We start from the raw sequence: 15,776 nt of genomic DNA, 5'->3' as shown, positions 1-15,776 counted from the left end.
TGGCAAAATAATAATAGAAGCAGAAATAATAATAGCATGGTGTTAAGATGGATAAGATAATGCATGTGTGATGGTATTAATGAAATTAATTATTAATTATTATAATTATTATTATACCAAGGTTAATAATAATGATAATAACAGTATGTTATTCAAAATACAAAATGAGGAAGCTTCTTGTTGTTTGAGCATGTTTTTTAGGCTCTAACCTGGACTGGTAAGAGACAAGTGAAAAACTTTTTTTTTTTTTTAACATGTAAGTGGTGGCCTCCCTTCTTCCAGCTGAATGGGGGTTTTCAGCCTTCTCGGGAGGCAGTGGAGAATGGAGGGTCTATCTCAGAGCCAGAGCACAGCATCAGCAGCCCGAGCTACCTAGAAAGATTAGAGAAGACTCTTCATTATGAGCCATTGCTTTTCATAGGGGGTTTAATTGTTTTTTTCTTTCTCAGAGAATTGAGCAAGGCCCTATACTACTTGTGAAGTTGCTTTAGAATAGTTTTTTGGAGCTTTGTCTATGGAAAGCTCTGTAATCATCCTGTTGCTTAATCCTCCATCTTGAAACATGAAAACGTGAAAAGCCACGCACAGAGTAGGTAAAACACTGGGCTGAAATGGCCCAGGGCCATGGGAACAGAGGCTTAGATGAAAAAATGATTCATCAAAGCCTCGTGTGCTGGCCTCTTACTGCTTCTGTGCGGTTCGAGAAGTGAAAAAACATCTTAAAGGAGAAAGAGGGACCCTCACTTCCCTTCCCGATTTTACTTATTCAGTTTATTATGCCAAGCATCCGGCTACAGAGGACTTCAAACGGTTGAAGAACATAAAGCTGTGAGGAATGGTAAGCGTCGGAGAGCTGTGTTAAATTCCTCCCCAAGTGCCCATTGCCAGGTGTATCTGAGAAGCGGTTGGCAACTCCAGCCGCGGCAGAAAGCCGCCGATGGGCTTGGTGGGAGTGTGATAATGAGCACAGATAAAAGGCGTGGGGACAGCTGTTAGTAGGCACTGGGCTGCAGCTGGCATGGTGCTGAATGTTAAATACCATTCCAGAATTCTTGCTTTTCTACAGAGCAAGTTGGCACTAAGACTAGAGCTCTTTTGTTAAAAACTGACCAGAAATAAATGCTTTTCATTCTTTTTTTCCCTTTTGGGTTCTTTCCTCGTGTCTTTAATTTTTCTCTTCTTTAAACAATGGAGCGTATATACCTTCAATTAGTTTGAAAATGCTCTAACTTTTGTTCTCCCAATAGGATTAGACCTGCTAAGAGTAACTAGTGTTTTCTATCTGATAAGTAAGGGGATTACAGCAATAACCGCTGTCAGCATTTTTCTCATTTAAACAAATAAAGCTGACAAATGATAAAGCACCGGGCCGCTCCGTTATGTTTAGTACATGGAGAGCAATTATTCAACTGCTGCCAACATTAGTCTATCCACAGCTAAACCATCCAATGGCGTAGAAAGCTTATTAGCATATCAGTCCCGTAGTCATATTTTTATATTCTGTAAGACTCTACTCCATTATAAAGGCCGATGCTTATTATAATTTGCACAATAATTTAAAGGGTTGGACTTCTCCATGCTTATTAGAGTTACACAACTTTTCAGGCAGAAGGCTGCTCTTGTTTATGGGATGCCGTCTTGGGCTGGCCTGGGATTCGTGCCCCCGTGGCGTTTTCTGTGAACAGGTTGGCTGCCAGCTCTTGCAGCGTAGAAGTGGAAGGTTATCTGTGAAACACTGTTGGAGGAACTTCAGAGCAGGCAGGTGGGCGGAGGGTTCCTTCCACAGAGCTGCTTTCCGTGCATGTTTCCCATCCCACGTGGCTTCTCGTGTGAGCGTGTGCACGAGCACGTAAGTATGCGACATTTATATGTAGTATATATGTATATACACATCTATAAAATATACATCACTAGACAGAGCTGTGGTAACCATTCGAGAGAGCATATACTAGTTTTAAAATTTTATCTTATTCAGTAGAGTTACTTCTTGTTATGGTAGAAAAAAGTATAATAGATATAAAATGTACGTGATTTCCCAAGTGTTCTCCTGGAGGAGACCGTTTGATGATAATAATGACCTCAGGATAGAAGAGGAAGGCCTGATCCAGAGAGATAAGATACTGCCTGTGGGGGGAGGCGTGGTAATGTCACTTGGAGCCCTTTAAAGAAGCCTCCCACCAGAAGGCTACCTGAGGAACAAATACTCTGCATTTGGAAATAGTTATTTTACATTTGTTTTGTTTTTCCAATCTCAATGGGACCTTAGCGAAGGACCTGTAATGGAGCCATTCTAAGGTTGAAATTGTGACTTCAGCCTTTTCCTCTCCCCTGTGGTTAGTCTGAAAAGGGGGTTACCAAACTTCCTGACAAGAATGGGGTAAGATCAGTTATGACCTTCATGGCGGGGTCCATGGTCTGCTGCTTATGCTTTCCAGCCCAAACGCGCAGCTGTCTACCCTGCATAATAACCACGGTGTCTAGTTTCTGTATTTGGTGCTCTGACATCTTGGGGTTTGGCCGACTGTGGAGGGGCTGCCCTGCCAAGGGCTGGCTAATGTCTGCAGATAACAATTTGTCTGAGAGCATGCCTTTTATATGCATACCATCCAATCTAGAGCCTACTGCCCCAACTACTTCTTTTACTGAGCTCTGGACCAATAATATTTTCCTGCCTTCACCCCAGGGCCCGGTACCAGACAGCTAGGGACAGCCACCATGACTCAAAGCCCCCTGGAATTTTTCCAACTAGCCAGTTCTAAATCTGCTTACCCCGACTCTGATTCCTTCCCACGGAAACCATGACAGAGGCTCTTAGGCACATTTTCCCCTGCCCTTCTGCGGCCTGGCTCACCCTGGCACCTGTGAGTCCCTGCTATGCGCCCCCGTTTCTGGGGATTTGTGAATGTAAACTTTTCCCCTCCCGACAGTCATTTCTGTTTCTGTGTGTCCTCCTCTGCCTTATTAAAACTGATCCCAGGTGCCCTTAAACACCATGGTGCTTCGACTAAATCGTAGCCAGCTTTGAGGTTTGCATGTGGAAACACCCTGCTGTATAAACGTGATAATCCTGAACCATTTTGCGATGGTGTCTATTTCCAACCGAGAAGAGGCTGAAAGCTTAGATGTTCCTGTAAGATGGAGAAAGTAAAAGCATAGACTTGTTTTCCATTAGCTTGAAGGCTTTTCTGGCCCTTCAGGTTTATCCAATGTTTTTTCCATGAGACCCCTGATTCCCAAATGGTGGCGTATTCTGTCCTAATGTCTCTCTACGTCCTGTGACAGGGGAACTCTGTCATGTTAAAGTTACCTGCCTCTCACCGAGATGCATTTATTTGTTGTTTCTCTTTTCTCTCACTGTTCAAATAGATACTCCACCATTTGCCTCAAATCAGAGAGAAAAATATAAAGCAAGCTCTCTCTTCTACAGCCTAGTTCCTTGTTTTTATTCGTTCAGCCTCACTTTCTGATCCCCAATACGGGTGCTGTACTCTTAACTGCTTTCTGTCTTGACAAACTCCTTTTTTAAACCTTACTTTATTCTCTCCATGATATCCCCCTTTCTCTTCACCTGCCAACTTCGCCTTCTTCTTGTCCTTGTCCTCCCACCTCTTTTAAATGCTAAGGGGACAAAATAGCAGCAACAGCAATAACAACACTTCTAAGGCTTCCTTCCTATTCAGTGCCCGAGCCGGCTCTCAGGAGGCAGGGAAGAACGTGTACATGTGCACTTTGCACAAACAGCAGAAATTGACTGCCTTCAAGATGACTTTTCTATATGCGGTACCTCCTACAAGATTAGAAAGTATAACTCAACTTGTATATGGTAATTTATGTGATCATAACGCTATCTGTCATCACACAGTGTAAATAACACGTCATTGACCAGGAGGAAGAGAATGTTTCCCCAGCCTGAGTAATCCCACACCTCCGTCTTGTTCTTTAAATCCTACCACCACCCAAGAGAGAGTCACGGTCCACCTCCTCCGCCTGAGTCCCTGGCTCATTTAGGTTCTACTCATGATTCTGTGTCCCCTGAATTCATTTGGAACTTAAAGGTAAAAACATAGTTACGCAACTAATGCACTTACTTTTTATTTATGTTAGCTCATATTCAAACATATTCATTCTATATGTTAGTCTTATTTCCATAATGAAGTATACCATAAATACTTAAAATTCAGGGACAGAGTTGTCATGCTGGTTGTAGGCTCAAACCCCAGATCTTCTGTTTACAGATAGCGTGACTGTGGACAAATGACTGCGCGTCTCTAAGTCGTAGTTCTCTCCTCTGCCAAGTGGGGATACAGTAGGGTGGACTGCGTTAGCGCGTTGTGGAAATGAAATGAGGGAATAGGTTAAAGGCTTATTGTGACACTAGCTACTTAAGCGACATGCAATAAGCATCACCTTTTTTCTCGCATGCTGCCTCTCTGAACAAGGCCCGGCCTCAGCGAGTGTGTGCTGTGTGGAGAACCTGCCGACTGTAGAGTCTGCTGCCCTGCTTGTGGTGGTTAGGCGAACATGGCTAGTGAGGAGTGTCCCCTTGGATTCTTGGCATTCTATGCAAGGTGACTGTCCATCCCAAAGAAAGAAAGGCTGAGAGTCCTAGGTCCGAGTTTTGCAAGAAACTCACATTCCCCGGGAAGGAGTGCCAAGCAGATCAGATTTTCTGTTAGGAGAATGCAAAATACTTAAAATAACAACAACAGCATTGAAAGGTCAAGGTCTTAGTTTATTCTCATTTCATAAATGCTCCCTCAGCCCCTCTTTCTACCAAAGCCTCTCTTTTTTTCCTCCCCCTCATGCTGTGGTTTCAAAGGCCTTCTGAGTCCTCCTGTTGGCACTTTAAGGCTAACCTAGTTCCCCTTGTCTGCGTCACATATGTCCACTGGTCCTTCCTGGTCACAGCTGCTGTCCCCTTTTCCTTCTAAGCCACACTGCTAGAGCGACCCTCTTCCCGCTGCCACACTCAGGGGTAGGGGCATTTGGAAACACCTGGAACTATGTCACTGAGGTTGGCATGCTGAAGCCTCTTTATCTTCTAGAATCTCAGCAACTAATTGGGTGCTACATTTCTCATAGTAGATTTTACACCAAGAAAGATTTTTTTTAAGGCACCAAGCCCAGGCGCTATGGACACAATTGTATTGTATTGGAGCCACATTGGTTAGTGATATTTTACACTCATTCTTTCTGGTCTACTCAGCAGTTGGGATTTAATTAGCAGTAATATATTATTGTTAAAGTAATTAAAACCTCTCTTGATTAAAAACAGAGTTGTTTAATTAACAAGAAAAGGTTTGGCTAGCCTTAACTTTCCGTTGGAGAATGATACCAGCCTCAGTGGATTTGCTATGTCTCCCCATCAGGCCTGAAGGTCCGGGAGGTGTTCATCAACGTCACCAGGCAGCAGGTGGAAGACTTCCACGGGCCAGAAGACTACTGGTGCCAGTGTGTGGCATGGAGCCACCTGGGGACCTCCAAGAGCAGGAAGGCCTCTGTGCGCATAGCCTGTGAGTATGTTCTGGGTGACTCTCTTGTCCTGTGGAACACAGGCAAGACATTATAGGGTCAAAAAGGGGCTTTGGGCATGCCAGATGATCCTGCAGAATAAACGTTAGGGGACAGCAGAAAACCATCAGAATTGTCTCTACTTCTACTAAATTACTCTTTTAAAATTGTACATTAAGCGTTTGATAATTTCCTCTGGAGTACAATCAGCAAATCATTTTGGCTACAAGATTCTGCCTAGATTGTCAGAGTGCAGGTGTCTCAACAATGCCAGGAAAAAACGGTTCCCGAGAGAAAGAAATGCATGCAAATGGATGCCTCCGTTCATCGTCAGCAATGAAGTTCAGGGGGCATGGATGGGAAAAGTGAGCAAGGACTGTTTACTGTACTTCCCAGCAAATCTGCAAAAGTAAGACATTAAAGAGTAAGGGATTTTTATAGCCTGCTGTTAAGCCTCTTCCCTCTGAATCTTAAAACATGAAAATGGGTTTTAAAACTGCCTTTGTTTGCCCCAAGTAGGACTTTTAAAAAAATAGATTCTTGGGGAAAAAAAAGAAAATTGCTTTTCAAGAGAGTCTAAGATTTCTCTATCATATTTCAGCATCAGTGTTTTCTTTATCTCAAACATATCAAGAAATACACAAACTTCCCTTCTTGTCCTTTAATGTTTCTTTATCTCACCCACCCCCACGGGTCCCCATGAAACCTCCTTTGTGTGCTCAGGAGTGTAAAAACCCCTTGAGAAAGAAATGGAGAGGGAGAGAGCAGAGGTAGTTATTGTTGTTTTATTCAAATGCTGCCTTTTGAAAGTGTCATAAAGAATATGGGACAAGGGGGATTTATTCGAGGACTCCAGGAATTCTTCATAGTAGTTGTCGATGGTTTAGGGATTAAGAATAGGAATGAATTGCTATTTGCGGAGACATGTATGCTTCTTGGGAAATGAAACCTTCCTCTCAAAATAGGCATTTCACCTGCACTGTACTGGCCGCCTGGAAGTCCCTCTGCTGGGGGGTGGCTGGGCCCTAGTAGGCCAAGGAGAAGAGGTCATCTCGTAGGCTGTGCAATTGACGTAAGAGATGTTGGAAACATTTTCCCTATACTAATTTAGCCAATTTTAGCCAACGAATACTTTACGACTTTAAAGTAGCAGGTCAGCTGAGAGGGGGACTATGTTTGATTTTACTCTCCCTTAACTGGTCTAGCTCTGAACTCCCTCCACGGCCTCGTGCAGGGCAGCGCAGGGATTTGACCCTAGTCAGGGGAAGCAGATTACACTTGGACTCTGTTCAAAGGCAGGAGAGGCAATACAGCCTATGCCATGTCAGCACATTTTCCATCCAATTCCTCCTGCTCAACGTCACTGTTCCTCTTCTGTGTCTTCCTCCACTTCTTGGGGCCCATGCGACCTATTCTATGAATCACTATAAGTAGCCTCTCACTAATCTGCCTGCCTCTAATCTGTCTCATCTCCTTGCTTGCCCACTTAATTCCTGACAGTCACCTGCCTGCTAGAAAGCTCCAGGGCCTTTCCCCTGGTTTACAAAGTTTGGCAAAGAATGGCTCACACTCACCTTTGCTAATTTCCCATAACTTTGATTATGCGCATGTTTGATTATGTGCACATACGTCACCCTTCCAAGCACTTTGCTATTCTGCATGTGCCCTCGCCTCGCGGACATGTCCCTTTGTCCCTGCGGCCTCCAGTTTCACACATGTACCCTGGAGGTGAAGAGCCCAGACACAGGAGTCCTGGTGGTTTCCAGTTCTAGCTCCACTACTTAGTTTAGTGACGGTGGATGATTTATTTCTCTCTCTGTGTCTTATGTCTTCAATGACAAACGGGTGCCTATTCCTAGAATTATTTCAAGAGTTTGTAGAAGTACTGTTGACTCTACGTGTTTAAAACTCTAGCTGGCACAGAGCTAGCCCTTACCAATCCCCAGCTCTTACGTTAGGATGTATTTGATTCCCCCGAGCACCCACATCATTCGCCAGTAGGTGTGTTAATACTTACTGAAACTAATTGAACTGAATTACAGTTTTAGTGCCTTAGTCATTTTTTTCTTGCTGACAGTAGCTACATGGACTCTAAAAATCCATTCTAGACCAGTCCTAGGTATCCAGCTCTCCCAAGCATGGTAGGATCAAAGAATGTTAAAAATGGGAAACTTTTCTCTCACTTCCCACTTTTTTAGTCATCCAGTGCTTTTGGATTAATAATCTCATAAATCTCTTCAGGGATTAAGAAAAATCATTTTGTCATTCTTGCACATATATGTTCATATGAATATGGTAAATATAGGAGTTTAGTTATAAAAGCAATATCATTTCTACATGTATAGTAATTACTATAATGTCTAGTACTATTTACAACGCATTTTTAATTTCTTCCTGTGTCACAAGTGACAGATTCTTTAATTTATTTAAAATTATGCAAGTCAAGACTTGATTTGTCATTAAATATTGCATCTGACTTAGGGACCAGTGTACATTAAAATGTAAATTGAAATTTAACTATGTTTAATGGCATCATAAGTGGAGGAAAAAAACTGCCTTTAGGACCTTGCTTGGAATTCTTCTGATTTGCTTGCTGGAAAAAAAAGAAACATTTATTTTTTTTTTTTAAACTTTCATGTTTTGTTGAAATAAGAGATTTCTGGCTGCTATTTGCAAGCACTTCTCAGCAAACAACACATTGCACATGAGAAGAGTCTTTATGTCCAATAAATGAAAAACCAAATTGAATATAATTGTCACTATGTTTTTTTTTCTTTTTAAGATTGCTTTTTAAAGTACTAAAGACATTTTAATGTGCTAAATAAGGATTTTGATAGATGAATGTAGCTTATAAATCTGATGACAATTGTCTTGAGGGGACTTTGCAAAATTAGTATCATTTTTATATTATTCATTAAATTATTGTAGTTCAACATCAGCAGAGCTGCAAACACTCCCTACATTTAACCAATGATCCATTATGAATTTAACAATCTCAAAACCACAGCGGGCGAAACCTTCATGGCAGCTGGGACGTTCAGCTGAGGGATGCGTTGACTGGAGCCTCTTGACATGATCAGATTAGTTAATCTGCAAAAGCACCAGGAAGCTCACTGGCAAGATATCACTCAGGGAGCCTTTGATTTTAAAGGAAAACAATATAAACACACTTGCTTTTTTTTTTTTTTTATTTATAGAACTCACATTTTCATGGACAAGCAGCCTGAGGAATGGGTTAGGTATACAGTTTTCTGGCTCCCACCCCAGATCTATTGAACCAGACTCTGGCAGGAGGACCAGGGAAACTGTGTTTATATGAAGTTACGCACATCGTTCTATGATTGGGGAACTTTGGGATGTCTTGTCCAGGAACAGTGTTTCTCAGACTTCATCGTGCATGCAGATAAACTGCAATCCTATGAAAATACAGAGGATTTAATTAAAGTGGTTCCATTAGGTCCAGTCCAAAGTCTAAGATTCTGTTATTTCACAGAGTTCCTGGATGATGCTGACCCTGCCAGTCAGTGTTTTGACCATTCTTTGAGCTGCAAGACCCTAGAACACCTTTAGGGAACACCATTTTGGAAATGCTGATTTACCCCATTCCTCCAGCTTTATCATTTAATGGCCGAGAAAGTGATGCTGGGAAAGGTTAGGTGACTTGACCAAAAGTCATCCAACAGGTGGCAGACATGGAACCAGACCTTCTATCCTTTTACCCCTCCCTAAGTGCCTTGCTCCTAAGTCATGTTCATTTCTTTCTGTGAAATGGGAGTTTAAGAACCATAGTAGAAAGACAAGTTCATGGGCATTTCAGGGTTTCCTTGAGGAAGGCAGCGATTGCTTTCCTGTTCTGTTTCTGGGTAAATTACATTTCTCACAGTCAAGTGTTTGCATATATATTTATATTTATATATGTGTGTGTGTGCACATGTAGTTATATATACTTTTATTATCATTTGTACATGGTTATATGTTTATTATATAATTATATTTCTATTTATTGTATATAAATATAAAATGACAGCACATGGCCTGCTGCCTTAGTGTCTACACAACAGTGTGTAGCCAGCGTTCCTGTCATCTTCCACTCGTATGGCCCTTAATAATTCCACCCTGTGTCGGAGACATTGGCTGCCCATCCAGCCCCCAGGGGCTGGAAATGGCTGAGGTCCCGTTTCAAAAGTGATTTTTCGAAAGGTAAAAATAAATAAATAAAGTCACCCCCAGCGTTACCCCCACCAAGTTGGCAGAAGCCTGTCCCCAGGGAGTGCCTCCCATGAGCCTTCTCTCGTTTGTCTGGCTTCATCCAGCTGGAGGTGGCCGGGCTGCGGTGGCATCTGTTCCTGCTGCGGCTGGATGGCTGTCAGAGCCAGGAATATTCAATTATGCGGAGTTCTTTATTTTCATGGGCGAACATTTGGCTGCTTAGCCATTGCTTTTCTTTCCTGTTTTTCTCCCTCTTCTTCATCTGCTTACAAAATGTTTTTCCTATATCATTAACCCTTGGCTGGTCAATCCCTTCTTGCCACTTGGGCCTTTTTCTTTCAATGTGGGATTTGGGATCTGGGGAATAAGGGACACACACTTGCCTGTTATAGTCATGAAGCAAGCTGACTACTTGGAATGAAGCACAGCAAGAAACCACTATTTTGTTGATTTTTTAAACATATAAATATATGATACATCTTGAATATAATTTAAATATGCTGTTAATTTAAAATACTCCTAAAATATCTATGCAGTTATGCCAAGATTAAGTGAAGAGTTTAAAGGAGAATCTCATTTAAAATCTGTCAAACTCCCTAGCTAATTTTACAGGCATACAGTAAAAATGGTATTTTCATCTGTGTTCCTTTTTTAAGGGGGTGGGGGTCATATCTTTTTGAAAAGTATACAAGAAAGTTATCCAGTTGAATCTCAGATAGGACTCTCTGTCTCATGACTTTGATATGTAGTTTCGCCTGCTGAAACTGTCAATGACTCCCTCCGTTAGCAAAATTCCGTATAAAAATAAATACAGGTACATCTGTCTGGTATTCGGATTCAGCCTTAATCTCCACTTTGAGCCTCATCTCCCATTACATCCCTGCAGGTGTGCTGAGTACCCACTGAGTTAGCACAGCTCGGATTCTGGGACTTGTGACTCGCTTCCCCCCTTTGACAGGCTCCTGCTCTCAGGAGCCGATTGTCAACCCATCTCTCACCCGTGTCTTCCCAGCTAAGTCCTACATCCAAGGCCCATCTCACAGGCTGCCTGCTTTCCTAAAGCTCGTTTAGCAAATCCCTTAGTACTGATTGACCTCAGCGGCATGACACACCGGCCGAGCCCTTGCGAAAGAGAAAGAGAACCTTCTAGCATCTCCAGTTTCCAACCTGATAAAATCTAAATATCCATGTCAGAGTTCTCATCACATTGATTTAGTCCTTCTCCCATGGGACTTATAATTTTCCCAGAATCGGTTATTTTGAAGTTGTTTTGGGGGGTGTTTTTATTAGACTAGTGCCTGCTTTACGTTTCAGCTGCGTCGCCCTTGCTGTCCTGACACCATAGAAGGAACTACTGCATGAGGTGAGAGGTGAGGTGACAGAGGCGAATGTGGTTGTCTTAAAATATGTTTCGATTTTGATATGATTTCAGACTTTTCAAAAAGTTGTAATATAACACCAAGAATTCCCTGAAGTCCTTTACTGATGTATTTCAAATGTTAACATTTTACCACACTTGCTCTGACATTCTCTCTCTCTCTCTCTCTCTGTGTTTATCTCTATATGTATTTGAATGTAGACAATTAAGGTTTATTTTTTGACTTGTTTCAGATTAAGTTGCAGACATGATACTCCCTTTCCCCTAAGTACTTCATTGTGTATGTTTTTCTATAAAAGATACTTTTGACATAACTGTAGTATCATTAAGAAATTAACATTAATATTAATACTGCTATATAATCTAGAGACCTTATTCACATTTTATCAATTGTTCGGTAATGTCCTTCATGACAATAACACAAATCCTAGAGCACGGCGTGCATCTGGTTGAGATGTTTCTGTAGCCTCCTTTAATCCACGTAACTGCTGCCTCCCGTTGTCCTTTAATGCTTGAGTTTTTGAAGTGTAAATGCCAGTCATGTTTCATAATGTCCCTCAGTTTGAATAATTAAAAAGGAGACTGCAGCAACCTAGAAGGGCCTCCCATTGGTCAAATCTGGGACAATGTGAGCATCAGAATGAATGATAGTGAAGTATTATAACTCATTAAATAACATCTGTGAGTCTGGGAGTGCTCTTCGAGTTGATAGATGGGATGTTGCCCAGTTCATGAATTACTTAATAAAGTTAATCAGGGTGGAAAGCGGGGGTAGAGTGGGATCAGGAACCTACGCTTGTATCTTTTAAATTAATGAATGAGTGAATATGTAAATAAATAAATTCGGAAAAAAGGAGAATTATCCTTAGAATCAATGAATACAAGTAGAAGCAGTGAAGGAAATGGGAACTCATGACTTAGCATCTATCGTTGATATTGATTCAGACAAGTAGTATGGATGCTAAACCTAGTGGGTAAAGGTTTCAGGAGTAATAGAATGTTTACATAATCTCAGACAATTTCCCCACAAGATACTTATTAATTACAAAGGGGGAATTAGTAACGTTGCAGTAAAAATCCTGCCATATACCACTTCGATCAAATGATTGGAGTTTATATAATGTGCAGTAGGACAAACCCACAGTAAATGTCTCCTGCTGTGGTGAACAGAGAAGGCTGTTCAATGATATCCCTTCCAAAAATGTCTGCTGTATATTTAACCATAGGAAAACATTGGAAAAACCTAAATTGAGAAACATTTTACATAATAGGCCATTTTTAACTACATACGTCTCTCAAAATGCCGGGCCCATGTGGACCAATGTGGGCCATTCTGGGGGGATAAGAAGCCACAAGACAGACATGGTAGATCTTTCTGAAGCATCAGTTTTACTCCCTCTTAGGTCAGTCAAGTATAAACATGAGTGCAGTGTGGAGTAGAATGCAAACTTTCCTTGAATTGGGAAAATGCAGCTTGAAACTTCAAAGCCATTTATTTTGTGCATGACACATCTTTTTAGGCTCCGCCCATAAATGTCTTGAGGATGTGGATTTATTCTGCTCTGCCATTACGGGCACTTCAGTAGAAAGCGTGTGAAACACTGAACTATAAACAATTGTGATTCTATGAAGAGAGTAGAATTGTCTGTTTGAAATTGATATAAAATGTGCAACCTTTGCTTACCATGTGCACAATTGAGTCCATCAGCCTTAAAGATGGGAACTACGAGGTAGAACCATAACTTGCTTTATGATAGATCCTCCTGTGGATGATGAAAAGGACTTCCCCAAATAATTTTCCTTCATGTTATTTATTGCCAACCATTATTTTACCAAGAAGAATTTGCAGAAATATGGCCACAACCTTTTTAGGAAATCACAACTAAATTCAATCTGCCCTTCTTGTGGTGAAATACACCTTAAACTTCCTGGAAAATGGCCATCTCTATAAAAAAAATCTCAGTGAAAGTTTATTAGGAAAGAAGAAACAGATTTTATTTCATTTCAGCTCTCTTTTTCTCCACTAAAGAAATCTTCCAACAGGTAATGCAAACAGACATTAAGCCAAAAAAAAAACCAAAAAACAAAACTTATCTTTGTTAAGCTCTGAAGACTTCTTCAGCCCGGTGATATTACTTTTAAACTAGTTTATCATCCCTCCATCAGAGTAAGGAAGGACAAGAGTATGCATTCTAGAAGTGTGTTAGGTGGTCCAGGAGTGCTAAGGTGTGGAGGTGTCAGCCGTCCATGAAGAATTATTTACCATGTTCTAGGCAGCACAGGATGATTCCATCCTTTCAATTTGAAGAGTTTATAGCTTAGTGAGGGAATATACTTACAAACAAGGCTTTTTGATGGAGTGTGGTCAGTGCTAAGCATGGTGTGTTTTAGTTAGGAGTCCACAAGAGGGACAATTGACTTATCCCTGAGGTCTGAGATGCACTTCCTGAGCTAATCCCTACAGAATAAGGAGGGTTACCCATTTAAAGAACTCATTCAGGTTAAGGAAGGAGCTTGAGTAAAATCAGACATGGAACAATATGGGAACTGCATGGACCTACGTGGGAAAATGAGAGGCAGAGCTACCAGGGACACGCAGACAGGTCAGATCACGGAGGGTGTTTGCATTCTCTAAGAGTTTATGCGGTCTGGGGCCATTGACGTGTCATAAGCAGGGCAGAGTTGTGATCACACTTTCAAACACCACGCCCTACATTTACCACAGCCAGAGCGAGTTAGGAGGAACCAGACTCAAAGCAAAGAAGCTTTGTGCCCATCTGAGACCACTGATGGGACTTGAGCCTTTGCAGGGATGGTATAGATCAAAGAGGAGCGGAGCAAATGAGAGGGGCCAGGAAGGTGAAACCACCAAGTGTCTGTGGCTGCTTGGCTGTAGAGCTGAGGGGAAGTAAGGCAGGAGTTTAGAAATGCCTCCCAGTTTGGGGTTTTCTAGGTTTCTGGCTTCAGTGGCTGACTGAATTGATGGTAACCCCATTCATGGATTATTGATAAGAGTAGAAGAAGCTTAGTGTGAAGACAAGATCTCGCGTTCAGTGTTGATCATGTTATGTGTGAAGGACCCGTGGGATATTCAGTGAACTGTGTTCATCATGCTGTTGTATTTTTTGAGCTTAAAGCTCAGGTATTAACATCAAACTCAGAGTTGGGTGGCATCGGCAAGTAGGTGGTCATTAGTATAGTAAGTCTTCATCAGGGAGGTAGGAGGCGTAGGGTTTTATCCGAATTACTTAAGATATTTCTCCATACTACACATTGTCCCCAGTACTGAACTACTGGTGAGGAGAGCAGAAGCAGCAGGCCGTAAGTGAAATTCTGTACATGGTTAAGCGGTGAACAGAGGCGGGGCCGTGAGGAAGCTGAGGGGGTAAAAAGTTAAAGGGACACTGGGAGATCCAAGAGGGAGCGGAGATTTTCGTAATGGAATAAATGGTCAGTAGTGTCAATGTCATCATGAAGATGAAGGTAAGAAATGAAAAGGATCCATTAGGTTTGTGACATGAAGGCTTCCATGGACCTGGGCAAAGCGGTGTGGTGAGACAATGCAATAGGGGATTAGAGTGGACCTAGAGATCAACAGGAAATGAGAAAACAGAGATGTTATGGACAGCCACTTCCAGAAAATGTGATTAAAGAGAGAAAAGCTTGAGTAACAGCGGGAGTTAACTATTTGAAGAAGAGATGGTGATTTAATACAAGCATGATAATTAGATGGGCTCATATTTTTAAAAAGTATAGAGAAGGAATAGGAGCAGTGGGAAGAATGTGGATGTAAACACTGGCAGCCTTGGGTTTGAGTTCTGGGCTTAACTAACTAGCTCTCTGTTCTAGACTATCATGAACCCCGCTGCACGTGAGCGTCGCGTATGCAACTCATAAAATCTAAGATATCCTGGCTGTCTGTGCTCATGACCTGTGGAATCACAATCGCTAGGAGTGGGGCCCAGGGATGTTTTACAACTTTGCTGTCTTCTGTTTTTGACCTTTCTGCAGACCCAAATTCAGTTTCCTGTGCAGGCTCTTCCCACCTCTAAATATTGTTGTACTCCACATCTCTCCTCAATCCACAGACTTTCCCTAGGTGAGATCTTTCTGTGGCTCTCAGCACTGTCTATATGCTGATGATTCTCAGCCCTGACCTTGCATCATATCTCCCTTTCTTTGCTCACTGACTACCTGATCTAATATGCACTTGGATACCCACTAAGGATCTCAAATGTAATATGTCCCAAAGAGAACTCTTTTGGTTTTCATGTCGTCAACTCTGCTGCAAACCTGTGGTTAGCCCTGTCTTTCCCAGTTCCTCAGCATCCCCTCAGCAGCTCACTACCAGATCTAGGTATCACGATCTAGATCCTTCTGTTTCCTTCCCTCACATTGCAACCAACATCGAGCCCTGCCAATTCTACCTGCAAAACATATTCTGAATTTCTCCAGTTCTCTCCATCTGGTACAAACAATTGTTATTTCTCTACAGTGATAGTCTTACTGCTTCTGTTCTTGCCATCTTAAAATCTATTCTCCACACAGTGGTTGAAAGATTAGTAAAAAAAAAAACAAAACAAAACAAAAAAAGAAAAACAAAACACCAGATCACCCTGTTCTCTTGGCTGAACTTCTCCCAGTGGCTTTCCTTGATATCAACTCCATAGGAAGCACC

At 41.8% G+C, this 15,776-nt stretch overlaps 1 protein-coding gene across 3 annotated transcripts in view; it reads left to right on the top strand.

The window, feature by feature from the left end:
• The window catches only part of UNC5D (unc-5 netrin receptor D), a 470,270-nt gene that overhangs the window by 266,567 nt on the left and 187,927 nt on the right, over positions 1-15,776 (top strand). For all 3 annotated transcript variants that reach the window (XM_054566043.1, XM_054566041.1, XM_054566042.1), the window contains one exon: positions 5,370-5,513. In XM_054566043.1, the coding sequence (XP_054422018.1) occupies positions 5,370-5,513 (144 nt within the window). The remainder of the gene's footprint in view (positions 1-5,369; positions 5,514-15,776) is intronic.

This window comes from Pteronotus mesoamericanus, unplaced genomic scaffold (genome assembly GCF_021234165.1).
Source record: "Pteronotus mesoamericanus isolate MK-2021 breed Mesoamerican mustached bat unplaced genomic scaffold, CSHL_Meso_final contig_169, whole genome shotgun sequence".
Lineage (NCBI taxonomy): Eukaryota > Metazoa > Chordata > Mammalia > Chiroptera > Mormoopidae > Pteronotus > Pteronotus mesoamericanus.
Note: the sequence above shows the minus strand (reverse complement) of the source record. Positions and strands in the feature narration are given on the sequence as shown.